We start from the raw sequence: 27,309 nt of genomic DNA on the forward strand, positions 1-27,309 counted from the left end.
TCACGAATTTGTTTCCCATCACCTTCTGTCAGGAGATCTTATCTCTTTGTCTGTTAAACGGAAGATCCAGATTTTTCTTCCTGTTTCAGTGCTCATAAGGTATGATCACCTCACACTTTAACCTTCTCTTTAGAAAGCTAAAAAAGATTGAGCTCTTTGCGTCTTACTACAAAACATGTTTGACAGTCCTGTAATCATTCTTTACTACTCTTCTTTGAAACCCCTCTAAACATCCTTCTTGAAGTGTTGTCTGGACAAATTATTTCCAAAACAGTCACAACAGAGTCAAAACCAGAGGTAAAAGAACTCTGAGCTCTTGTTTGTTCCCAGGACAGCACTAGCCCTTTGGTCACAGCACAGCAGAAGGAGCTCACGTTCAGCTGATTATTCATCTTAATGAAGTCTTTACGGAATTGCAGCTTTGCAGGATAGAGTTACATCCTTTCAGTGTGACCTACATTCTTTGTTCCTAGATGTGAGACTTTACATTTGGCTTGATTGAAATACATATGATGTGATTATGCCTTAACTTAGGGCTATGCAGCCATAAACATCCTTTACCTCTTGTTCCATGCTTTGTGCCTCCTACCAAGTTTTGATAAGAAGGATTTCAGATTATTTTCAGATTGTTAGTAAATATCTTAAATAGTGTGGGGTGCACAAGCAGTCTCTGTGGGATCCTACTAGAGAAAGACCAACTTGGTAATAAGTATGTCTTTACAATAACAATTTCAGACAGAGAAGTCACTCAGCTTTTAATAATTTTAATGTTTCAGAAAATATTGTAGTCTGTTACAAAAAGAACAAGTTTTGTATCATCAGAAAGGTATGAAATTGACATAAAACTGCACTCACACAAAATTTCCATAATCTTAAGCAAAATTTATTGTATTACCTCCCTTTCAGCTGGCTACTTAAGTCCTGTACTAGATGTGCTGTTAATTTCACCTGAGCTCAAACTCAGGTTGAGAAATTTTTAATTACTTCAGACATCACTCCTTGAAAATGCTGATAAAAAATCTGCTGCCTTCTGAAATTTCCTTGACTTCCAGAGTATATTAAAACTCAGTGTAAATGGACCAGAGACCTCCTTATCCAGCAGTTTTGAACTTCTAAAATACGAGGCTTCCAGACCTGCTGATTTATTCATAGCAATATTTGGGAGCTTCAGATTAGACAGACAAGATGACTTTCTGGAATAGGATACAAGTACTGACAAGTGGCCTGTATACTATGGTAACCTCATTATATGCTAAAATTTATTATCCTACTCCACCCTGTGAAATGAGATATTGATTGTGGTGGCTAAGTGATACCTGTTCAAAGTATTCTAGGCAGATGATGAACTTCTTAGAATTTATCTACTTTTTTTTATTCTGAGGGAGCAATTTCCCCAGCATTTCAGGCTTATGTAGAGTGGAAAGTACTGTAAGAAAGAATAACACAACACTAGACTCCTATTTTCCTGCTCCACTGTCTGTGGAGAGCTACTTTGCCATTTTGGACCAGAATCCTGCGTTGTCAGTACTCCAGGCTCCTGTGGATGGCAACAATGACTCAGTTATTATGAACTGTTCTTTTGAGGTGGTGTGCTTGTGTATGTGTACACACACGTGTGAGCTGTGAGCACTTTTCAGACCCCAGCCGCTCTGCAGAGCTCTGGAGGGGGGAATGGTCTGCAAGGAAGGGTGCTGGTAAAAAGCCAGCCCCAAATCCACTGTAGCAAGGCCTACTCTTATGTGGGGAAGACCCTTTCTTTTATGTGTCACAGGAATCTGGGAGTGTTGAAAACTGCTGTGCAGCACCAGATGACCCCTGCTGTCACTCTGTGGGTGACAGGCGCTTCTGACCCTGGTCAAGGATAATTAATGAGCATTAAATCACCTTGCTGTTCACCTTCCTTTGCAGGAGTGCAGTACCTAGCTCGTGTTGCTCCAGGTGGTGAGGCAGATGTTCTAGTTACCTGGGATCACCATCTCCACCATTAATTGTTCACGTTATGAAGGAATGCTCGGATCAGGTGACGTTGCTAAGCCCAGAACGGAAGATACAGACCCGTGAGCCGGTCGTGGCATGGCGAGGGGGTGTGGGGGAGGGCAAGTGGCCCAGGGGGAGTCCCAGCGGCTCCCGTTAATGAATTAATCCGCTAACGAGGGTGGGCTCGGCGGCCTGTGCCCCCTCCGGTCCCGGCAGCCGCCTCCTCCCCCGGAGGGGGCAGTGACAGGCAGCGGCTTCTGCCCCATGTGACTGGGGAGCGGCTGCCCCGTCCATGGCTTGGCCTCCCCCGGGCAGCAGCAGCTCCGGCTCCCGGGGAGGAGGGGCGGGAGCTGCTGCTCCATGGGGAGGAAGGGCAGCCCCCGATCCCCCCAGGCGGAGGGGGGATCCCGGGCCGCCTCCCCCCCCTCCCCGCTCTGGGCCTTACCTGAGGAGCTGCTGCTCCTCATCTGCTCCTACCTGGACGCGCAGGCCTTGGGCCGCCTGGCCCAGGTCTGCCGCCGCCTGCGCTTCCTCAGCAGCCGCGATGTCCTCTGGAAGCGCATAGCCCGCGGCTGCCTCAACTCCGGCTTCACCCAGCTCGGCACCGATCTGTAAGCGCGGCCTTCCCGGCGGAAGGGCGGGGGGCGGCGGCGGCGGCGGCCCGGAAAGGCCGGGGATGCCGCGGCCCAGCCGGTTGCCAGGGCCGCGCTGCGCTCCTGGCGTGGCCGCCGCTGGGCCGCGAGGGGCGGGGGACGCGGGGCCATTCCCCAAGCGCGGTTGCGCCGCCCTTTCCCTGCGCCACGAGGGGCGGCGAGGGCACGGGAAGGGCCTCCCTGGGAGGGAGCGGCCGATGGCGCACACCGGGGTGGCGGGGCCCAGCCCCGGCGCTGCCCCGAGGGGTTGGGGGAGGCGCCTCTTGTCCCCACGAGGGAGCGGGGAGGATGGCGGGGATTTCGCGGGATGCCTCAATGGCAGGCCCAGCGGGAGGGCTGGAGCGTGAGGCCCTCTCCACATCTGGAGAACTGTGTCCAGTTCTGGACTCCTCGATACAAGAAAGACAGGGAGCTATGGGTGAGGGTCCAGCAGAGACCAGGAAGAATGATAAGAGGTCTGGAACATCTTCCCTGTGGAAGCCAGGCCTGTTCAGTCCCGAGATGACTGAGAAGGATCTCATCAATGCATTTAAGTATCTCAAAGGCAGATGCCAGCAACAGGATGAATAGCAACGCCCGTAAACTAAAACAAACGAAGTTTCACCTCTGCATGAGGAAGAGCGTTATGCTGAGGGTGGCTAAGCACTGGAATGGGCTGCTGAGGGAGGGCATGGAGTCTGCCTCTGGAGACATTCAAATCCCACGTGGACTCATGGCTCTGTAACCTGCTCTAGGTCCCCCTGCCTTGGCAGGGAGGTTGGGCTAGATTATATTTAGAGGTCTTTTCCAACCCTAATAACTCTTTGACTTTGTGGTCTTCTCAGTCTCCAGACCCTTCCAAACACTGAGGCTTGGGGGCTTCAAGCTAGGGGAATTAGGGGAGGTTGGAGCACAAGGAGACGGACGGAGCTGCTGTGTGCAGCTGGAATGGATCCTGTAAGCCACACATGCTCTCCCCATTTCTGAGCAGTGATCCCTGCCATGGTCTTAAAAGCACCTCAGAGAAGAAGCTGCAAGGGAGCAAGGCCTGGGACAGCATCGTGGGAAAAGGGCTGGAGAGTGGGCTTAGTGTATTTTTAGGTGAAAGAGCTTTTGTGGGCCCCCAGGAACATATATCTTAGCTTCTCTCAGAGCAGCTTGCTCTGAGGTATAAATGGTGATGGCTGGCACAGAGAAAGTGACTCCTGGACTTTTCATACCTTCTGGGTTTTAAAGTTTTGTGAGTTGGAATTATTTGAGCTTTTTTTCTCCTGGGGTCTTTATTTTTCCCCCAGTTCAACAGCACTGCACAGGTTAGGAATAGGGTCAAGCCCTCTAGGCTTTGCAGTGTGTATGACAAGAGCATCTGAGGTGAAGTGCCTTTGGGCCTTGGCAGTGGTTAGTGATGATCCAGAGTTTGCCTTTTCTCTCTCAAATTTGGCTGTGTGCCAAATGCCTCTTGGAGGCAACTTCACGAAGTGGGCCTTCCTTCCTCATTTAAGGATCCCAAGAGAAGTTTGTGTAGTTAGGATCTACGAATCCCTTCCTATGGCTTCTCTTTAGCTACCAGCATGGATCTTGTTTGTCATTCAGTGACTCAGTATTTTTTCCATAAACACTGTGCTGACATGACTCAAAAGAAGGGATGGCGAGTTTTGACCCTTGTTTTGCTGTCTGATGTTGCTGTCTCATCAATGCATAGACTTTAGAGAAGCAATTATGGCTTCTGCTGGCAGGAGCAGAACTTTGCTGGTGCTGAAAATCCTTGTGTTGGGTTTTCAGGCCAGCACTTCAACCCACTCAGTGTTCACAGGTTGGAAGTTAAGCAGAGTTCCCTTGGAAGTCAGGAGGAATAAGCACTGTGGAATGGCTGTGCTTTGGACTCTTGTCTACTGTGATATATGATTTTGTCTCCTGAGGAAATGAAGTTCTGTATTTTTCATTAAGAATAAGGTGATACTCTGCTCCTTCAGTTGCAGGAGGGATCAGGTGTACAGCAGAGCAGGTGCAGTGTGTGTAAGGACCACCACTTCCCCCTGCAGAGGAATGCAGGTCTATAAACAGCTACAGAAGAGATTTGCTAGGTCAGAGGGTTTCAGAGAAGGGAAGGCTGCTTGAGTATCATGAACTCACAGGGATTTCAGTGCTGTTAGATTTGCTGTGAACAGTTTTTTTGTGGTTTTTTTTTTTTTTTTTTAATTCTAGGATGTACTTTTGTACTGTGTCCTATTTTCAAGTTTTCCTCAAACAACTCCAGTACTGAGAGCTGCTTTTAGCATTGGTCAGCACTTCCTTGGTCCTGGGGAGTTCAATCATAGGTAACACACTAAGTTACATTGCAAGTGGTTGTGAAGAAACCTTGAGATATATCTGGAGGATGATTCCTTTAATTACTTTTAACTTCATAGAAGGCTCAGACAGTCTCCAGTTCCTTGAAATAGTGTACCAAATCCTATGGAGAATACCTGAAAAACAAACACTTGTTTTGGATCTCTGGGTGGAGATCCAGCATCTGGGGGAGTTGCAGGAGTTTTACTCCAGTAGGGTAGAGTTTGGCAACAGATACAAGGCAAGAGCCAGGAGGTCTGGATGTCTGAACATCTGCAGAAGAACCAGTATGGCTGCATGTGTTGGGTTATACAGCTGTAAAATCTGTACTTAGCTGAAGAAGTTCAGTAGTCTCTGTGGCAGCTGAAGGGTTTTAACTAGCTGTGTCTCTTCTGTAGCACTTGCTCCTCGTGTCTCCAAGATCAAGAGCAATCTCCCACGATGCTGCTCTTGCAATTGAGGGAGTAAGATTTGCAGGGAGATACTGTATTTTATTTGACTAATCAGTACAAGTTGGGGAGAGAGTTTAAGCAAGTTTCTGGGTGCACCATCCTTCTTAATAGCAATTTTAAGTAGAGACCTGGTAGATTGCTTGTTGAAGGTAAAATTTGAGCTGAGTAGGTATTTAAACTAAAATATTACTGTGAAAATGGAATGGTGATGATGTTGGATAGCTGGACCTTCTTGATAACTGTGCATTCTTAGCAATATGGAGTAACTCCTGAGTTTGTCAAACTTGGCTTTGACTCATTCAGGAGCTGAAGCTTCTGTTGCATGTTCTGGCTAATGTTGCAGGTGAACACTAGTTTTTACTTTTGAGAGCTTTTCGTGCAATACTGTTTGCAGTTGAGAAAGCAAAGGCTGGAACCGTTTATGGTTAATATACTTAATGAAATAACATGCATGGTTCTCACATTAGATCTTAAACTGATGGTCCCTGGGAGGCTGGCATAAGTTAAAAACTAGTCTAGGGAGTATTTACAGTTTAAGACAAAAATCCATCTCAGAATAGTTTTATCATTTCTGCTGTTAAGTGGCTTTTGATAAGCCATCTGTTAATGCTTTGTAAATAGCAATAAATTTGAGCCTAAAGGAGATAGCTGTGGAACTTAACTCCTGCCCCCACTTTCCCATTTTTAAAAAGGTGATTAACTTGAAAATTACACTCATTCTTTAAAATGCTTTTTCTGTTGGGTATATCTTCAGATAATTGTCACAACAAGGATCAGAAGGAACAAGCTTTATCTTCTATGTGAAAAAAACTGTTTGAACAGCCAGCCAGCTTAGAAAACTTCTTTCTGCCAAAATAGGGAAGAGGTAAGATTGATAAGAAACTGGTTGCAAACCTCTAGCTGTTAACAGCATGGAGAAGAAAAATAGTAGTATATTTAAAAAAAATATTTAATTTTTAAATTGTCATCCTGTCTACATACTTTTAAAAATTGCCAGCTGTGGTTATCTCTGGACCCATGCTCGTGCTTAAACAATATTAAATGAAGTTGCTAATGAAGTCAAAGGAAGATGTGGACTTAAGCCCAGACACTAGCTGTTAATGCTGAGGCATATTCACAACATTGACAATCTTTAATGTTTTCACTTTCTGGTAGATTCAGCCAAATGGGAGCCACAGATGTAAGCCAAGTTAAGTGTTTAAGGCACTTAATTCAATTGTGCACTTGCAGGAGAGGAAAGAAGTTTGCTTTGAGGGATGTATCTGTACACTTAATTCCTTTGGCAGAGGGGAGGGAATCACTAGGTTCACATCCACCTGAGTCCCTCTGTGTTAGGGATGGTAGGGGCTGACCTGGAAGAGTTCTTAAAGCACATTCTCAGTGTTAAAAATATGCTGTTTCTTTATTGAATCAGCAGTAACTAAATGTTCAATAGAATATTGTGTTACTGTTATGGAAGTACAGAGTGGCTTTACATGGACATGCTTCTTGGCATCTGAACTGTGAGTCTCTCCAGATCAGGTTTTCACTTTTTCTATATAAACAAGTTAATTTTATGCATAGACCTGTACTGCTACAAGACCTTGTCAGGAGGGTGGTAAAAAGAGAAGAGTCCTTATGCTGAGATTTTTGCTTTACTCAGTCATAGGAGCAGCTGAAGTAAAAGTTGAGCCACGTCTTCACGATGTAAGGTGAAAGGAGAATTTTTTGTTTCAAAAATGCGTGGCAGCATATCACAGAAAAGTTAAGACTTAACAACAGTTTCTGTGGCTGAACTGTAGCTGAGTAATAACACAAAGCCTTTGGGGGTTTTGGTGATATAGTGATATTACAGTTGTGTCCTGTAGTCTGTGTCTGTTTTGCCAGCTGTTGTACAGGCCCAGCAAGAGCAGTCTCTGCCCTGAGCTTGCTGCCTAAATAGCCAGGGTAAACAGGGGCTGGAGGGGAAGGAGAGGCAGGGAGATGTCAACCAAGCTGCCCTCTCTGCAGCAGGTCAGTGTCAGAGCCAGGAATAGCAGAGGATGCTTTAAGCCTTTATCCAGGGCCTGCTTGCTGGACCACCTTGGACTGGAGAAATCGGAGAGGCAAAGAGCTCATTGTAAGGTGATTCTTTATTTAAGGCATGGAAGAAAGGAATAAAGTTGCAGCTGGGCTAAACTTATTTCCTCTTTGTTACAAAGGAATTTTAGAGGGCAGGTTAAAAGTTGGAACCTAAATAGCTTGACAGTTTGTTCTTTGTAATGTATTAATAGATGTCAAAATATAGAAGTGTTCCACTGCATGTTTTCTCTTCCCATGTCTCTTGTTTTGCCTTGCCCACTAGGATCATGGTATATTCTCCAGTTCAGAGAAGCAGATTCATTAATGGACAGATTTATATTCTACAAGTATTTAAGAGCTTGTATAAGCATTTTGGTGAGTTAATAAAAGCTGTGTTTTCTCCAGATCTTGGAGAAATGTATACACGTACAGGAGCAGGAAATGGCCAATCTGTGCAAGTCAAATACAAATGCAAACTGCAGCAATCATAGGAGACCTCAGCCTTCACCACTGGAGGGGGAGGGAGTGTGAGTGCTTGTAAAGCTGCTTCAGTTTCCTTCATCTTTTAAAACTTGTTTCAAAAACAAAGTTTCATTACTTTAAGGCAGAAATGAAGAAGGCAATGAACTGGTGCAGATGATGCAGAGGGGAGTACTCTGGGGAGGATATTGCAGTAACAGAAAGAGCCTGGATGAGGGAATGCAGCTCTTGCTTTGTGCTGGAAAAGTTGGTGGTTTTTATAAACTGCTGTTACATTTATTCTTACTCTGCGTTAAACTGTTAGTGCTGAGCAGGACAGATCTGCCAGGACAGCTCCACAACACTGAAACTGCTGCTTTTTCTGGGAATGTGAAGTTGTTTGTGAGAGTTCTTTGCGGCCTGCCTATCCTTAAGATCTTCACTGGTTCAAAGAGAGAAGAATTTTATGTAGTTCAGGGCTTAAAATATTTGTGTTTTGTTTGCTGCTGTTACCCTGTTGGACTAGGTATAGGTTATTTCATTCTATCCAAGTACTTCCCTGACAATCTACTCTTTCAAATCAGAATACACATCACACTTCTTCAGCAGCACCAGGTTTTCTCATAATCTTTCCAGGACGGTGCATTTTTTTTTTAAGAAGCCCAGATTTTGTCTCCAAAAAGACTATGAAACTCCCTGAGAGAGTCCAAATCCTGACAGGAGTTTCTAGCCAATATCCCATTGCAGTCACTTGTAAGGGAGAGGGCATCTGGTGGCAGAATGACCTGGCTCAGTCTTGGTGGTGGTGGTTTTTTGGGAAGCCTTTGTGAAAGTTTGTGTCCTTGCTGGGTGCACAGAAATTTATTTGTACCTTTGGGCATTATGACAGCCTCTGCCTTCTTCATGAGGTGACTTGTTCACAAGAGCTGTTTGGTGGAGCAGTTGACGGCCTGGTAGCATCTGAGATGGCACAGACACACCAGAAGGAGCAAGGAACAGTGAGGAACAGTCAGCAGAGCTCTTTTCCATCTCAGAGTTATTTGAACCCGTGTCCCCTAGGGAGAGGGGAGCACAGAGGACAGGCTGAACATGGCAGTAAGCTAAATAAGGGTCATGTGCTAAAGGAATTCAGTTGGAATTTTTGTCCTGGAAGAGACATTTAGAAAGCCAGCCGACTTGTTGAGGACAGTAACAGGGGCTCCTGACATAAATAACTTTTCCCTCTTGGCTGGCTGTTGGTGGCCCATGACTTGTAGCTGCACTGAGACCCTGGCGCTCGACAGGTGTGTCCTGACTACACAAATAAGTGCAGTTGGTCATTGTGTTAGCCAGCCTTGCCACAGGGCCAAGGTTGATAGTGGGGCTTAGCCACTGTGACCTGTTTGTTCTCTCTATGACCCTTCCAGTCAGGCCTCAGGCAGGCTGGTGACAGCTTTTATGCAGACAGCAGATTTTGTCCACAGAAGAAATTCAGTCTCAGCAGGTCTCTGCAGACTTGCATTTCCAGATGAGCTCTTCAGTACTTAAAATGTAGCAAAACATGAGGGACTTTGGTGGGTTAAGGTGCCCCATGCAGCTGGGAAAATACACGGCATGACATGTTGGTGTTGTCTTCTGTAACACGGCCTGTGTTGTTGCAGGCACCACTGTTTTGGCACATGCTGAAATTGTAGACAGCCAGCAGAAATCTCCCTGGGATGCAGTACAGCACAGAAGTTCTTGCTGTTGCAGAAATACCATTTCTGGTGGAAAAGGACTTTGGATGGGGAGGGGATCATTGAAGGCAAGATCTGTTGGAGGTGAAGCTTTAGGAGGTGATGTGCCCTGGCTGAGTGATTCTTTCATTGCTTTCTTTTGGGGCCCAGGCCAGCAGCTGCCTTGGTACCTGAGGTCACCTGGGTTAGTGGTGCTGTGTGGGGACAGTTCCAGTCTTTTACTTCAGCAGCTGGGAAGTGGGCTCCAGAAGGAATATTATATTTCTTTTAGTAACTCTGCCAAGAAAGAGAGGAAATTCATAATTTGAGCAAAATACTTTTAGCTTTTTTTTTTTTTGTAGGGTGGCGAGAGGTAGGAAGGGGGAAATGAAAAATCCTTTATAATGGGTTGCTTGGGATGATTTTTCTCTTGGAGCGCCTTCTCAGGCTGTAAGAAATGTTCACCTCCTCTTTCTTAGTATAAGCAAGTCTTTGAAAAGGGAGCCTCCATCAGGAGTGCATGCAATTGGAAACATGCATTGGCTCAGGTCATGTATTGCACTATGATTTGGGATCCTGATAGAGTACTTTTTGATGGTAGTTAGATAATAACAAAGACAGCCTTTTATGTCCTGACTAATGTAACTTTATGAAATATTGATAATTGTGATGCCCTAGCAGAGGTCTAAGATGATGCACTGCAAAGGGCTTTAAGAACATTTTGCTTGAATTTCATTGTGTTTTCATAATCAGTCTTCACTCATTCCTTCATCCTGTGTTTCCTGTCATCCTTCTAGGATGCTGGACTGTACCTCAGTTGCTTTCTCAGTTGCTTTCTGTGTAGGTACTGCTAAAAATAGCAGTCTTTTCCCAGTGAGTCAGCCTTCAGCAAGTCTTGAAGTTCACTGTTGGGTGGCTTCTCTGGGAACACAAATGCCAAGACCTTGATTTCACAGAGTACTTAAGCATGTGCTGAATTTTAAGCATGTGGCTTAGTATTTTTCTGGATTGTATACTAAGAAAGATTGAGGTATCAATTAGCCACTAGATAGTGTTCCCTCCATAGCATTTTATATAGCATTTGACTTCATATGGTAGTTTAGTCTCCTGAATTTTTGGATGTTCAACACAGTTGCTGAAGTAAGAGGTACCTAGTTAAGTCAACCACTCAGTGCAGATCTCTGATGTCTGTTGATTGCCTTGGTCATCATGGAAAAATGCTTAACAGTTTGCAAGTGTAGAAAGTGTGTTGATTGTGACTGAAACAAAGTAGGCTCTTGTAGGAGAGAAAAGGAATTTTTTATCAAATTATTAAGTTTATATGGCAATAGCGTTTTTAACTTTCTAAGATTTGAGAATAAATTAAATGTCTGGGATATAAAAGGAGGTTACTTTTAAGACATGTTTAAATTAGTTGGATCCAAAGTTGCTATATGGAGGAGGAAGGCTGGATGAATAACATATTTAGTAAGAGTAAAACAAAAAAAAAACTCAAAGCAACACCATCACCACCCTCCCTCCCAAATCCCATCAGACCCACCCAACCCTCATCCCCTCCAGACAGGAACTGTTGATATGTGGAAAGAATGAGGTGTCTGTTTCAGAAGTAACTGCAATAGTGAGCTGGGGCTCTGGGCCGAGCCAACATGTGACTCTTCAGAACTTCCATGGAGGGTCAAGGCTGCTAGAAAGGGAACCCGCAGGGTAAGATGGAGGCTGCTTTTTTGACCTTGGAGTCACCTTTTTCAGAGCCTTGGAAATTACATCTAGTCTTAGTAGGGTTTATGCATTGAGCTCAGAATGTCTGGTTGGGCCAGCATGTGCTGGAAGGGGGATGTGGCACGAGTGTGTTTTCCATCACTGTGCAAGCTGGTGACTTAAAATCTGTATGTGGGGAGAACTTAACGGAGGGTTGAGAGTAGGGAGGAGAAGTGTTTTGGAGTAATGAATGGAATTGCATGTAGGCGTAGAGCCTGAACTCTGTCTGGGAGAGTAATAAGCAATGATGAGAGTGGATCTGACCTGACTTTTTGGTACTGTGCATTCCTCATCTCAGACACTATCTGGCCTCATGAGCTCTTGCAAGTGCTCCCTTTAAAAAAGGAATTCCTCTTCTTGCAGCCTAGTCTAACTCTAGTTTGGTTTTGTTTGTTTGTTTTTAAATGGCTATGAAAAATAAAGAGCCTGTAGCTTTCTAAATTCAGTTTTAATTGCTGTGGATCTACTGATCATAAATGTAAAGTTGCAAAGCTTTCTAGAGGATGAAAAGCTTTTCTGTGTGTGGTTTTTGTTTTTGTTTAAAATGGGTCACATGCCCAGGAATGCAGTCAAATTATAATGGTGACTAAGTGCCGGAAAGCGTAGAAAAGAGGAGGGAAGGGTGAGCAGAAAAAAAGGAGCCTGAGGCTATGGAAGGAAGGCTGGGAAAATAAGAGTCTGGCCAGACCCCAGGGCCAGGTTAGAGATTCCTACACCCATTAACACTGGAGATGTTTATTTACAGGGAGCTAATCTTTGTTTTAAAAATGACAGAGTACCCAAAAATGCTACTTTTGGGAAGTGGATTGGAGGGACTACAGGGATGGGAGGAAGAAACTGATTCTGATGAGGCACCAGTTCCCATTTCTCAAGGATCTTCCCGTCTCCCTATGAATTTGGGTGCATTAGCTGTTGAGAAATGCATGAATATAGGATAAACTCTTGTAGTCTAGTAAGTGTAACCCCTAATTACAAAGAAAAATTTCTAGAGTTTCTTCTTGTTTGTAGTTTTCTGATCTTTTCTATCTAAGCAGCTCCAGTAAAGATACTGAATAATTAAATTTATGATATGAGAAAGATGGGAGCTAAAGTTGCCTTTCTCCATGTCTTTAATCAGCTCTGGATCATGAAAACAAAACAGATGTTGAACAGTTGCTTGAACTGGATATATTAATGTAGACTCTAAGGACACCTTGTTCCCAGGTCTCTGTGGTACCTACTTTTTGTCACATCTTGAAGAGTATTGACTTTGGTTTGTCTCAGCTCATTCCAATAGCTTTGATTTGTAGCCCAATGATAGTCTCTCTTTTAGTAGCTTTGTCTGACTGTAAAGAGATTATTTTCCAGCAATGTGCTGGAATTCTCTCTCCTTTGGTGAGCTGCTGTAAAAGATAGTTTTTCTTTGGGTGTATGTGCATTGGATTGTTTATACACATGAATGTATTTTATCTTTAGTTTGAACACATCTTGATTTCTGATTATTGTATGGGATTGTCAGACAGGTGAGACTCTGGAACAGTTTCTTTACTAGTCCTTCTGGATAGACACTCTCTGGCTTCTTGTTTCAGTGTTCTCCTGACTAGTGTTTCCTCCATCTGTTCGTGTGTGGTGTTGTCCTTATCTTAAATAGCTCTTGTCAGTCTCTATTAAAAGGGTGATGTCCTGTATCTCTGGTTCTTCTGGTGGTTTCTTTCTGTGTCATCTTGTTTGGATTACATTTTTCTGAACCTGTGCTGCATTCAGTACACTTGGTCAAGTCTTGATCATATTTCTGGTTTGTGATCATCAGAGGTGGCTTTCTTTGATGGTAATCCTCCACTCTTGTCAGTGTTCCTTTCTTGTCAGCTCTCACAAATGTCCTCACTGTAGTGTGGCACTGCATCATCAGTGTGTGTCAGTTCATCATTGTGGAACCAGGGTCAGAGCTTACCTGTGGCCATTTTGAATGCATTTGTTGTCCAGAAGGCATCAGTCCTGATTGCTAATCTCATCTCTCCTCCTCTGTCTGCAGAGCTGCTGGCATTCCAGTGAAGGAAAGGGTGAAGGTATCTCAGAACTGGAGGCACGGACGCTGCCGGAGGGAGACAGTCCTGAAATGGAAATGCAAGCAAGTGGATTCTTCCTCTTCTTCTTATGTGACAGCTCCTGTGGGGCCTTGGGTTTGTGCCTGTGCCCTGAAATGAGATGTTTCCTGTTCTTTGTGCTCCATGGGGTCTTACAAGTGATTGCTGCTGGCTTATTTTGACTGTTCCTGGCTAGCTGGGTGTGGGGTAACCAGAGTTGCTGCCTTGCCCTAGGGATTCATGCTGAATGTCAGGAGTTTCTGTCTTGGCAATTTGAATTTGTCTTTGTTCTGATCTGTACAGTTTTAGTCACATTTAGCAACTTTTACAACAAACTGTTGCGTTCATGTCTACTGCTGTATACCATGAGCAATCTTTTGTCCTGCTTTCACACTGAGCCCACATTGATCCCACATGTGGACTTAGGTGTTCCCTCAAAATGCTTCATTTGTCTCCCGTGGTTTATCCTTGATCCTGATTTGGATGTACAAATCTGAAATGCTAATTGCCATTCATCTGCCTTCTGCTCCTTCATTCTCATGCTTCTCTCCTTCACTTAAAGAAAAAAAAAAAGTATATTTGACATTAATGATGGGAGCTCATTGTTAAACTCTTGTTTGCAAAGGTCTCCTTGGCTTTCAAAGCAAAGCATAAGATAGGTCTCTTGTCTGAGCTGCACATCAAAATTTTCAGCTTTCACATCATCAGACTGAAGGAAAAATGAGAAAGACTGTGGTTTGTTAGCTGCTGAAGAACAGGGACCTTCTACTGAGCTTTCATGCCTTTTTGTGCTGTATAGATTGAAGTGGTGGATAATGTGCCACTTCTTGCCTAGAGTCCTGGGAACAGCTGTAATGAGCAGAGTGGGTTTTGGTGCAGGTTGTATACCTGCCTTTGAAGTGCTTGCAACCATCTGTGAAGACAGGCTCTGTGGATATTAGAGATCATTACTAAACCAGCTTCCCAAGTGAAAAGGCAAGGACTGATTTAATGAGGCCACCATCCAAATGGCATCTCCTAATTTTCATTTATTCTGCTTCAGATTTTTTACTTCTCCTTATGAAAAAGCCATAGAAAAAGGTAAAAAGCTAAACTTCTGCAAAAGGAGAGCTGCAGAAACTGGCTGTAGTCTAGGTAAGCTGGATATTCACTTGCTTTTAGAGGACTGCGTAGGAGTGGAGGAAGGAAGGGGAAATCAAAGCCTGCCTAAACCCAAAGCTCCTGCTCTAAAGATGCCTCTTACTTTTTCCATGTATATGATCAAGTCCCAGATGAATATTATAAACTCAACTGCTTTGTCCATGTGATTAAAGGCCTGTTACTGGAGATGAATACAGGCAAGCTGGAATCTTCTGTCTAATGAGCAATCTTGTCCTCTTGCTTGTATCTAGTTGTTCACTGCGATGTTACAAGGTGCGGCTGTGTGTAATGACTCTGATGACACAGAAAATCATGACCTCTGAGGATAAATGATCTAAAAAAAAGAGGGACACAGGTTTTTTGAGAAGCCCCACTGCTTTCAAAGACATTTGTTCCTGAATAGTTTGAAAACTGAAAGGTTACTCTGTAGAAAGGCTCTGGATTTGCTCAGTGTTTCCATGGACATTGGTGCACTTGGCAATGACTGCAGAGCAGAGACATTTTCACACATCTGTGCCCCATAGGACATGAGTCCCACGTGTCTTTGTATCTGGCCTCACTATATCCAGAAATCTTATTTGCTGATTCTCTGTTGGCTACACAAAAGCAAAATCTTGAGAAAAGCTCTCACTGCCTACCTAAGTGTGTATTGTAGCCTATTTTCTTCTATATTTTGGTTTTGTTTCAAGAATAAATAAAAGTCTTGAGATGGCAGACTTGATTCAGAATGTTGCATGCGTGTCGTGTCCTCTTCTTGATCTCCCAGAAAGTAAAGCATATTTTCAATATGTAACATCAATCTTCAGAATACTCTGGAATAGTTTTTTTGGCTCCACTGCACATGGCCTGGAACCCATGGCCTGGAAGGTTTGTCAGATCCAGTGACACACCTGCCACTGTCCCACATAAAGCCGTGGGCAGAAAGGGCATATGGGCTCTTCTAAAAGATGGGCAAGAGAAACCAAGAGCTTGCTCTACAGCTTATGGCTCAGCAGGGGAAGAGGTGTGGATATAGAAAAATATGTCCTCTGTATGATGAGCATAAAGTTCTTGGGTAGCCTCAGAGTGCAGGAGGCAGGTGACTTTCTGTCTGTAGGAAGATCTGTGGTACTTTGGTGACATGCTCCCCTGCTTAGAGATGTTTGAAACTGTGGCAGCTTTGTGGCCTCTGCTGGGCACCAGCAAACAGTGTTCAGGATCAAGAGTGACTGTTTGCACCAACAGCCTCACATTGAGTGCTCTCTTAGAAATGCTCAGCATAGCTCACCAACACCAGAGTCTAGTTTCTTAAAAAGTACAGAGCTCATTTGCAGGTTCAGGGGCCCTAAAGTATTTCCCTATCTATGTTCACTAGACTTTTGGCCATCCTCTCTTTCGGAGATTCCATGCTTCCTTTTCCTCACTCTGGGTTAGAAAAATGCCAACAATGTAATCTGCTTTTTATGTTGCTGGAGAAGCTTCACTTGTAGCTGTGCTGCTATATTAAGCCCTGCTTTTTCATGTCACTTGCTGCTCCAACTTCACTTTTCTTAAGCAGGCATTTTTTTTTGTTGATATGTTTGTATATGGATTTTTTTTCTTTTTCTGTGTGAGCTTGTTTTGCTTAGTTTTCTTCTCCCCACTCCTGCGTGCTCCCAACCTGCTGTCTGTTTGCAGTTTGATGCCCTGGATGGAGCTGGATGGTGAATATCTCTACCTGTCTCAAGCGGAGAACATCCAGGCATACCAGCTCTGTGCAGAGGGGACAGGTTTGCAGCGTCACCCTCAAGCCATCTTCTCTGGCCACCAGGAGGACGTGTGTCGCTTTGTTCTTGTCAACTCCCACATTGTCAGTGGAGGGGGGTAAGTTGGGTCAATGAAGGAGCCCGAGGGTTTTGCCAGTGAAGTTGGAAAGATTCTGTGTAACTCCAGTCCAGAGCAGAGTTTTGGTACACAGTGTCCTAATGCTTGGCTGTGGTCAGCTGCTGCTGCTTCCTCTCTTACAATTTTGGTTCTGGCCTGAAAAAGCTTCACCTGCAGCAGTGAAGGAGCTGAGTCTCACACTGTTGACCTTAAAAAGTGTCCTTTGCTCTGTAAACTTGTGGTGATGTCCACAGGATTGTTGAATCAGGAATGACTGATCAGGCAAACCTGACTGTTGTACAAATTTCATTTCTTTCCCTGTTAGAGCCAGGGTAGCTCGACTGTTCTGATAATCAGTACTGCTGGTTAGCTGGGACTGCAGTAGTGCAGAAGGTTTTCTAGAGACAAGTTTGTGTTTATTAGACACACTGATGTAATTGTGGTGAGGGGAAAAACTGCCAAGCCTTCTAGCACACACATACACTTCTCCAATTCATTTTGCATTTGACTGGACTTTTACAGTTACAGCAAGTGACAGGACTTTCATTAATAGCTAAAACTATAAAAATATGCCCAACAGTTAAACACAGAATTGGGAGAGACAAGCATGGTTGTCTGCCCTGGGTATTGTGGGACTTTCCCCTGTGAACTGTAGACCAAAATTCAGGTGAAAATGAGGGCTTGCATTTAAAATTCCAGTAACTGTGTTGCTTGAAAAAGGTCTAAATGTCTGGGTAGTTAATTCAAAGCACAGTACCCTGCATGGCTGCTCTGAAATGAATGAAAAGCTGAGGCTTGGACATGGGTGAGAATGTACTCTCACTTGTTCCCTTACTCCAGCCATTCAGCATACAGACAGGATTCTGGCAAGCTCAAAGCAGTAGGAGGAGGAATGGCTACTTTGCTATAGTTTCTGCAGCTTAACACAAAGTGAAGGGTGGAAAGATAGCCAGGAAAATTTTCTAATGCATCAGATCAGGCTTTAACTGGCCAGATGTGGAATTGCAAGAGAACAGGTGATGTGTGAAGAGTGGAGGGTTCATAATGCTGCATGAATTTCAGCCCCTGTCAGAGACCAGTCCTGGTCTTTTTGTAGCACTCCAAAGCTTAGTGGAAGGTGCATGTCCAAGAGGTCCAAATTCCCTGCCTGTGGATTTGTTTTTCAGAGATGGAAGTGTTGTCCTTCACAAGCTCCATGGCTCCTACAGCGTCAAGTTCTCTGCACATGAGCAGGAGGTGAACTGTGTGGACTTCCAAGGCGGCCTCATTGTCAGCGGCTCCCGGGACCGAACAGCCAAGGTGAGCAGGGAGTGTTTCAGCAGCTGCAGGTGCTGCTGTAGAGGTGACTTCAGAGGTCTTGTGCTATGAATATTTAAGTGTCAGCAGAATTGTTGTGAGCCCTGTCCTCCTTGCAGGAGGAATGCTGACTGTCTTGGCTCATGTCTCTGAAAAGATGCTTGCTCTGCCAGGCTTGTTAGCAGGAGATTTGGCAGTAATTTACAGCATCAGCTGCTGGCTTAAACTTGGAAGTGCAGAAGGAAGTAGCTGATGTTTTGCTTCTTTTCCTGTACATCCATCTACACTGTAGTGGAGATGCCTGCCAGTTAGTGTGAAATTTGCTGTATGGATCTCAAACCCATCCTTGTTGTGTTATTTAACATTGCAATGTGGTTTAACATACTCTCTGTTATATATTCAGTTTCTGTGAAGGATAGGATGATGTAATTTCCAAATCTATGGTTATTTACTAATTTTGTGGTTTATTTATTTGTGTGTGGGTTTTCTTGTGTGGTTTTTTTTTTTTCCCAATGGTTCTTGGTTTGCAAACCAGGAATGAAGTTAGACTATGAGTATTGTTAGCTCCCGTTTATCTCTTCCAGCTGGCATCACTGGGTCCTGTCACATAATTTTTGGCTATTTCTTTTTGGGGCAGGACGTTGTTGATTTTTGTCCTTTTGGATCTGGTTGGCAATGCTTTGTTCTTGTGTGGACCTGGAGACTTGTTCCTCTGAGCTGTAATCAGCTCTGTTTGATCAGTTTAGGAAGCTCTACACAGATGTTTCACCCTTATCCTGCTAGCATGATGCAGTATCTGCAGTATAAAACCTTTCAAGGTTTTATAGGAAGTGTGTGAAGCAGCATGACCTGATTTATTTTTGTTGGTCCCTCTAAACAGATGTACTCCTGAGTAAAACCACTTCTAAGTCAAGCAAGCAATGTTCCAATGCAAAAGGCAATTTTGGGATTGCTGTTTGCCTCCTGGGAGTAAGACCTTGATGCTGCTTTGTCTCACACTTCAGCAGTGCTGCTCCTCTCTGGTCTGTGGATCCTCTTTTCTGGGAGAGTGCCTTCTTGCTACTTCTCTGACAGCTGGAGGAGACATCCCCGACCTTGAGAACAAATTCCTGAAGCCCAGAGGGGAATTTCAAGCTGTTTTTCTTAGAGCTAGTGTGAGATCTTGCCCACACAGTGCTCTCTACAGCATATACTCTGGGGATGTTCACCTCTTATTTTTTATCATCTCTTTTGTAGGCTGTCTTGTTTGCGCGAATGAGGCTCTTGGAGGGTGGAAGGGAATCCCTACCAACCTTTTAAAGGGGCTCTAAGTGTCTAAGCTATTGAGGGCTCTGCTGAGTGTTGATTAGGACTAAGCCCTGAAGAGCTGTTAATGTACATTCCTGTGTGATAGGCAGCAGATAGTGTGCTCTGAGCAATATTTTTAACCTGTAGGAGATAGGGATGCCTTAAAGGAGTTAAGCTTTTCTGCTGCTTTTGCTGACACTAGGTGCTAAATTCCCCGCTGACAAGAATAGCCTGCAATCCTGGGCATTATCAACAAACAAACAAATAGGGCACTCCACGCTTTGAAGTCTTGAAGCAAAACACTGGGGGTTGGTTACAGACAACTGGGGGGCTTGAGTCCTGTGGGCCAAGAATGATGGCAAGGTGGAGAAAATGAGGGGCCACTAGCAGAGGCCCCAGCAAGAATTTTGGGGCCTTTTTTAGGACCCAAAAACAAAGGGATGAACTGGTGGAAGGAGATGTGCATGTTTGCACCGTTGGGGGAGGGAAGGAATTCTCTCGTACTGTCAGTGAGCAAGGACAGCCAAGTTTGAAAGCAGCCTGGGGTACATTTGAAAAACTTGGTCTAAAGTGGGGTCTTCTAAAAGAGGATTATTTTACAGGCTGGTGAATGATTAACTTTATAGTTAATATTAATGGAAATTTTCAGGGATGCTACTAAGTCTTCTCACACTGTTCAAGAGAACAGATTTGAAGAAATCCTAATTGTCATTTATTTAACTACAGAAGATGAGGCGTTTGTGTTGAATGCTGCCCTTAGAGAGCAAGTGGTGATGGGGCTGCTCTCTCTGTTACCAATGGGGTGGAAGGTCATACTTACAAGCTGACTTCAAGTGCTTGTTTCTGCCAGCAACTGAAGGCTCTGCTCCCCCAAAATAAGTAATTGGAATTCAGGGAGAGCGTCTGTGGGAAGGTAGGCATGGTAGTTTGGGCAGCTCTTCCAGCACATTAGCAGCATGCATCCTACATTCTGCAATTTTGGGTGATGTGGCATAACATGCATCTCTCTCTTTAGGTTTGGTCCCTGTCGGCGGGCAGAGTTGGTCAGTGTCTACATACTGTGCAGACAGAGGATCGAGTGTGGTCCATTGCTATCAGCCCATTATTAAGGTAACAGATCTCTTTATTCCCAATTTTCATCAGAGAGAAGTAAAGGAGTTGGATAGGCTGTGTGTCCACAAATCTTTGTGAGGCACCAATGTGACGGTTCAGGGACTTGGTTTGTGTGGAGGCTGATCAGGTGCTTGTGCCTGCTACAGGAGCTCAGGGAAGAGCATGTGGCCCTTATTTCCTATACCAGCAGAGTAATCCCCTTATAAAGAGGCCATGAAGGTGGCCCTGGGTTCCTCTTAGTGCCTCAGGTGAGACCTGTTCATTCTTTCTTGAGGAAGGAACGCTGACTTGTTAATTAGAAACAGTGAGCATACACCAGTGTTTTCCAGGGTGTTCTTTGAAGTGCTCTGTTATTGAGGAAGTGAAAATCTGAGAAACTCTCAGCGTTAAAATCTTACTCCAACCAGCAGTGGTCTGTCTCTTTGGTTCTCTGTTAAACTGGCCTGCTTGCAAGAGAGGTTCTTCCTCAGCATACCTCAGGGAAGAGAGGAAGAAGAGCTGCTGTTGCTGCTCATGTGATGTCTGCAACTGCTGAATTTTAGGCTTGTGCAATATCAAAATACTGCCCACAACTGCTGTCCTTGTTAGATTTCCAAGCTTGTTTTGCAGGCAGCAGAAACTTAGTGGTACTGAGCTAATGGCTTTATCAGGGAAATGACACTCCAGGCTTACTATGATTTTGCTGTTGTCTTGTTCCTTTGCTCTGAGTGTTTGAGACAATTAGTGTTTTTGAAGAATAGCCATGTGCGTTAGTGCTGCTGCAAGATGTGAGTAGAAGCCCTTTGCTGTCTTCTGTGCTGCAAGTGTCCCTTTTCTGGCAGACAGGCTGTGGCTCAGGCACCGTGGCTAGTTAGAGGCCAGTGGCATTCTGCTTCCTACTCCTAAGTGATGACCTACTGCCGTGGCCTCTTGTCAGGATGGTGTTCCCCTCCATGGTGTGCATGCTTGTGCACACTCTCTGTCACAATATTTACCCTCAGTCTCCCCACCCCCCTTTCCTCCCTGCAGGGTGATAAATTGGAGGTGGTGGAACAGCTAACCCATGAACAAGTGGGCTTAAATTGTGCGCTCTCATTTTTTATGAGATTCTGGACTGTACCAGCCTCTCCCACTAGCCCAACCTACTGCACCCTCCCCTTACCCCTCCATATTTTAGGGAGGGGGGTGTGGAGAATTAGAGCCAATTAGCCACGTCATTAATTCTTCAATTTGACGGCTGATATAGCAGGGCCTGAAACACGCTGCTGACCTCGTATAATGGGAACCCTGCTCCTTAACATATTGACGATGGGAGAAGTTAATTAAAATTCCACAGAGAGAAGGTGTCGGCTAACCTATAAACCTGTCGCTTCTCAGAACAAATCGCAGCCATCCTAGAAGAGAGAGAGGATCAGAGCAGGAGGGCATGTGGTGGGGGTTGGCCAGGGCAAGGGGCAGGGGAGATGAATTTTTCACTAATAGGTTTTATTACTTGCTGTCTAATGAGGGTGAGTATCAAAAAGATAATATCTGGTGTCTAGGAAAGTCTGCTTTGGGGAGATCTGTGGTTTCTGTTTTATTTGCAGGAGCCCATATTTCACCCATATGCATTCCCTATGCACTTATGTCTGAAGCTTTTCCTCCCTTGCAGTCCCCATCCTTCTAGCCAGAGCTTGGATACATTTGTTCCCCAGTGAGGCTGAACATGGCCTATAACCTCCACTTCCTCCTAAACATTTAACATGACCTTCTGATTCTCCCTTCTCAGTTGTGCTCATGTAAACTGAGATCTCCTCCATAAGGACAGGTAGTTCTACTGGTATATAACTGCTGGAGAATCAGGCTCCAGCCACCTAAGTATTTTGGCCCACTGCTGCTGAGAAATGGCAGCTGTCTCTACTATGGACACACAGAGCTCAAAGCAGTTGTGTGCAGTGGGTTAGGAGAAAGGAAGGCTCCTCCAACTCTAGCCATTCAAAATTGCTTTGGAGAAGCAGTGGTTTCCTGACCTGGAATTTTGCCAGGACTTAGACTCTAGAGTCGTCAGGGTGGTATTCTTACTGAACTTCAGCTGTTAATGGGCTGAAACTTTCTGTCTTTTCAGTGATGTCTTCCTCTGTGTGAAGCTTCGTGTAATCCCATATGCTCCTGACCCACAGCTGGGTTTTCTGCTGCGCCTGCTGTAGTAGTCCTGCACTGCTGGACTGCTACTCTAGAGGACAGTGCCTGTACACTCAGGCCAAACATTAGAGACTTGTGCTCTTAGAGCACAGCTCCTCTGCTTTCAGGCATTTTTCCTTAGGTATTCTGCTTTGATTTGTCCATATTTTCCCTGTGTCACTACAGAGATCATCCTGTACATATGCGGAGCTGGGGGAGGAGGCTTCCTTGTTCTTAGTGTAGTGGTGCTATTCTGGATGTTTCTGGGTCTGCAAACAGAATGATTCCTATAAGGGAGATTAGGTAGGGGAAGAGGTATTAAAAGGGTACCAAGAATATTGGATCATCTCTTCATATTGTGCAGAGGAAAACTGTGCTTAGTCCTTTACTTAAGCTTTTCGGCCATGGAAGTGTCTTGACATCCACGTGTGTTGTTGGAGCTTCATTGCTTTGGGGATCCCTAACAGTGCACTGCAGGGTATTGGGGATAGGAGGGCATTGTGTTCATTCTGAGTCTGCCAAGTTATGCAGGTTGGTGTGCTTTGTATAGCAGGTTACGCATTGCATGTCTCATGTGACTAGAGAAGACTCTGAGAGAGTTCTTAAAGTAGGATATTTAAAATAAGAGTACCTCATCAGTTTCTTTCATCCACTGGTTTAATTGATCTCTGAAGCTGTCCTTCTCCATGGATTAGTAAAATGCTGTACTTACTCTGCTGCATACCCTAAATTACATTTCTTAGCTGTTACTAATCCTCTTCCCCCTACGAGTTCATTTGCCTTTTGAACTCTGCATCATGCAGATGTTAAACTTTCATTTACTGGTGCTTACTGCAGTGACTTATGTGTGCTCAGGGACCAGGGCAAACCTAAGTGCAGTGGACCAATTCAAATGTGCAAAGTGAGGCAAACTTAGGAGTTTCTGGTAGAGCAGTGGAACCTTCATGCTTTGTGGTTCCTGAGGTGGCAGTAGCCAGGGAAGAGATGGGAGCAGTGTACAATGTAAACTGGTGGGGAAAGAAAAAAGTGCACCTTCATGTTAAGTTCATTATTAATCTTGGATCCAGATTTTTTTTGTGTTGAATTTAAAAAAGTACTCAGATCTAAGCTGACTTCTCCTGCCAGGTCTGGCCACTGGCATTTGTTATTTTCATTTTTAAATATTTAAATATTTATCATGAGATGCTGTACTCAAAGTGTGTCAGATTTTAAAGGAAGAAAAGAGAAGATGGAGGCACACAAATGGTTTCCATTGTGCGACTGTAGATAAGCAGCAGGATGCCAGGTTTCAGCTGTGGGTAGAGAGCTAGGAAACCCATGGTACACTTTGGGGCAATCATAAAGTGCCCTACTGTGACAGAAACATGCTTTGGGTATGTAAGCCCAAGAGACAGTCTGTTCTTTTCTGACTTTGTCATTAGTCTGCTACAATAGATGACCTCTCCTTTTGGATATTGTCTTGGTGAATGCAGGTTAACTGCAGAGAGAAGGAAAGTTTGTACTGAAGACTAGCTGTCTGCATTGGATGCTTAATTTAAAGGAAAATATGTACTTACATGAACAGCTACATTTAAAAAGCCAGGCTGGCTCTCCTATTTATGCAGTGTGGTAGTTGAGACCAAACTCCTGTATTTGAACATTCTGATTTTAACCTAATTGCCTGTCCCATGGATTATTATATGAGGAAGTAATATCGGAGCATATCTCTGCTTCTATGGACAACCTCAGGCAAATTGTAAAACGAGCCTCAAACTCATTGGGGAAAGGAAGGAAGAGAAAGGTTACTTTACTGAATGGGCCTCTCTTCCATTTGGAGCGATCAAAATGATTAATTTTGAGGGCTTCTTTTTAATAGTTATCTAGAAACTTCTTGTGAAACTGTAACAATCTGATCTTGCAGGTTGTCTTAGAGCAAAACAATTCACTTGAATCAGAGGAACTTTGCAGTGGTTTTAACTGTGCAATTGAAGCCCTAATGGGTAGAAGTTAAAATGTTGGATAATGTTCCCCTGCCCTCATTTCTTACTCCGATTTCATCAGCAGGTTTCCCCTACTGCATATCAAGATGAGCTGTTGGCTGTAGTGTGCTCTGCTTTGACCTTGCTTTGTGCAGTTAACCTCTCTGAGTCTGCTAGGACCTGGGAGAAGTAACTGAGTTTTGTTGGGGTTTGTGCATTGCCAGCAAAACAGCCGGCAGCAATAGCTCTGCTGTCCTTGGGGATCTTCGTAGAGCCTGGTTGGTTTGAATAATTGAGAGGGGACTCTGACCTGCAGCTGTTTCTTAAGTAGGGTAGGAAGAACCTGCTCAACTGTGAGATCCCAGAGTGGACGTGCAGAGTTAGTGGTGGCATTAACTGCCATCTTTTACTGACCTCAGAGGGTGATCTGGATGTAGGTTTCTAGGTACATGCAATAGCCATAACTGACTTGGTGCTCTTTCACCCTAAAGCTGAGGAGCAGGAAATGAGTATCAGTTTCTCCCCTCTGGAGCTAAAATGACACCTGTGTCTTATCCATTTGCCCTGACTGTTCCCTTGATGTTGGGAGGAAGAAGACTTTGTTTTACCTTCTTTAACTGTGTGAGAATAGCTCTATTTTGTCTTCTTCATGTGGGTGAACACATGAACATGCATGTCCGTTTTCCCTCTCCTCTAGAAACAAACAAATATGCAAACATTTCTATAAAACTGCAGCTTACCTTTCTTCACTTCAGTTTCTTTCTTTTGCCCTCTAAAGCTCACGTGATTGATGACTTCCTTCCTTTTTGTCACTTTTGGCCAATACTCTAATTTATATATTTTCTGTGAGTGTGTGAATTGGCTCACTAGTGATTGCAGGCAGGTGAGCAGGTTTTGGGAGGCAGTAGCTGACTGAGTTGGAACGCAGACATCTGTTTCTAATTGTGTTGAGCTGTGTTGCATATTGAATTTTTTTTTCCTCCCCCTGCAGTTTTTTATAATTTTTCCCCTTGCTTGAGGGGAAAGTCTGTCTCAGAAAGCTTGGAGGAAGCATCTTTCTTGTGCTGCATGGTTTGCACAGGAGAATCCATGACTGTTTAATCGATGTGACAGAAGAAACTTAGTCAAGGGGGCTGGCAACCTTATGGTTTGAGGTTTCCATTTCCAGTTTGTGATTGTTTTCTTTTTGCTTTTTAAGTTCGCAGGGGGAGAAGGTAACTTCACCAGACCTTGGCTGCTGTTTACCTTTGCTCAGTTGTGCAGTGTGCCTTTGTTTTTCCACCTTTGATCAGTGTCCTGCCAACAGATAATTTAGCAATTGCATCCTAGGGTGGAAGTGTGGAGTTAATGTTAAAATTAGGGTTTTTTTCCTTTCCTTACTTCTGTGGCTGATGGAGCAGAGAAGAAGAGAGGGGAGGTGAAGGGGGCCATAAATTCTAGACCTGGTGAATCTGTTCCTTGTAGAGAAATGAAAGCCTCTGATGTCTCTTCAGCACTTTCATTAACATTTAAATTAAGGGTTTGTTTTTCAGGTGGCTTCAGTCGAAGCCCTTTCATAGTCTGACACATGGAGGCTGTTCTCTCCTTTTCTCTCTCTCTTTCTCCAGCTTGCATATCAGTGTACAATAGTAATCACTGTTTTATTTTTTTTTTCTGATCTCTCAGGAGGGCAGCGACCTGACAAGCTGTACCAGAGGTTCAAAGAGAAACAGAAATGGAGTGCAAAGGTAGATGAGCAGGAGGATGCCAGGTTTCACTCCTACAATTAGAGTGGTGTCTGTTCCCTCCCCGCCTTTCAAATGACTGCTTTTGGGGGCGGGAAGGGACACGGAGGGATGGACACTTCTTGCACAGTGAGAGCCCCAGGTGCAGATGCCTCTAACCAGGCTCAGCTTCCACTGTTACTCCTCCCAGATGTGGCTGAACCTGTCACTCTGAGGATGCAAGCTCATGCCCTGAGGTGGGAAGTGAAGCTGTAGTGTCCTAAGATAGCAGCCTGGCCCTTCTAAAGGAGTGTTGATTCACCCTGAGGACAGCAGGAGACTGATCCTCAGCCTGCCATTGGCATTTGAAAGGAGGGTGATAGCGCAGGATATTGCCCTGAAGTAAAGGCAATATCTGTCTTTTGTGCTGCAGGGTTTAAGTAATGTCTGCTCCAGCACTGCGGCTTACAGTGTCTGAGGTGTCAGTTTGGATCTTGGCTTAAAACGACCTGAACCAGACCATGCCTTGCCATGGCTGATCAGTTTTTGGTCTAAGAGCAATTGGTTCAACATCAAGAAAAAAAAAGCTGTTTTCCACCTGCTTCAACAGTTGCATAAAAGCCAGGGAACAAAGGGATAATTTTAGGAATGTCAGTGACTTGCAGTGGAGAAGCAGTGTAGTAGGATTTGTGTAAAGACATGAGTATTTGTCCCAGAGCTCTTTTGAAATCTTCCACGTCTCATCTCTAACCCAGCTGGTCACCGCTGGTAGGCTGTTACCTTCTGCAGGCTCTCTGACAGGAATGGGGGGCTCAAGTAGCACTGCACTGGTATCTTTTAGCTAAAAGAGGAAGATGAGCCACCACGTGAGCAGTGTTTAGCATTAAAAAAACTTGCAGCTTGGTGGCTGTGACTGTTCCACTTTCTATGACTTCACCATACTACCACCCCAAAATTTGTTTTCCTTTCACTAAGACCTTCATCCAGGTGGGCTTTGAAGAATGCCAACAGGATGAGAGCAGCAAGCTGGCATGGGATCAGGAAGGTTATTCCCTGAATGACAGTAGATATGGTGCATAAAGAAGAGTGCCAAAAATTTCTGTTTCTTCAAGACGGATCATAAGAGTGCCAGTGGTGGCCATGACTTACACTATGCGGCTCTTCTGGAGGCCCTAATTCAAAGTCATGCACTCGCAGAAACATCCTATATATGCTGAATAATGTTCCTGTTATGGAGTTTGGATTTTTTTCTTTCCTTTTTGTGTGAACTGTCACAGACTTAGTCTGTCATTTCTTGTGTCAGGTTGAAGTATCATGTCTGAGTGTTCTGAGTGTATGGTGATGACTCAGTGAGTGATACAGAACAACCTTTCAGAGGCAGTTGATTTTGTCCATGTTCCAGTGCTCTGGAGTTGTCTGGTGGGATGT

At 44.4% G+C, this 27,309-nt stretch overlaps 1 protein-coding gene across 2 annotated transcripts in view; it reads left to right on the top strand.

Moving 5' to 3' along the window:
• Positions 1–886: 886 nt before the first annotated feature.
• The window catches only part of FBXW4 (F-box and WD repeat domain containing 4), a 60,347-nt gene continuing 33,924 nt past the window's right edge, over positions 887–27,309 (top strand). Inside the window, exons 1-5 of one of the 2 annotated variants that reach the window (XM_041415888.1) lie at positions 887–2,588; positions 13,352–13,447; positions 16,200–16,385; positions 17,552–17,684; positions 19,984–20,078. In XM_041415888.1, the coding sequence (XP_041271822.1) occupies positions 2,338–2,588; positions 13,352–13,447; positions 16,200–16,385; positions 17,552–17,684; positions 19,984–20,078 (761 nt within the window). In that variant the 5' untranslated portion in view covers positions 887–2,337. The remainder of the gene's footprint in view (positions 2,589–13,351; positions 13,448–16,199; positions 16,386–17,551; positions 17,685–19,983; positions 20,079–27,309) is intronic. The other variant, XM_041415889.1, reaches the window with a different exon arrangement.

Source organism: Onychostruthus taczanowskii, unplaced genomic scaffold (assembly GCF_017590055.1).
Source record: "Onychostruthus taczanowskii isolate IOZ18803 unplaced genomic scaffold, ASM1759005v1 scaffold5, whole genome shotgun sequence".
Lineage (NCBI taxonomy): Eukaryota > Metazoa > Chordata > Aves > Passeriformes > Passeridae > Onychostruthus > Onychostruthus taczanowskii.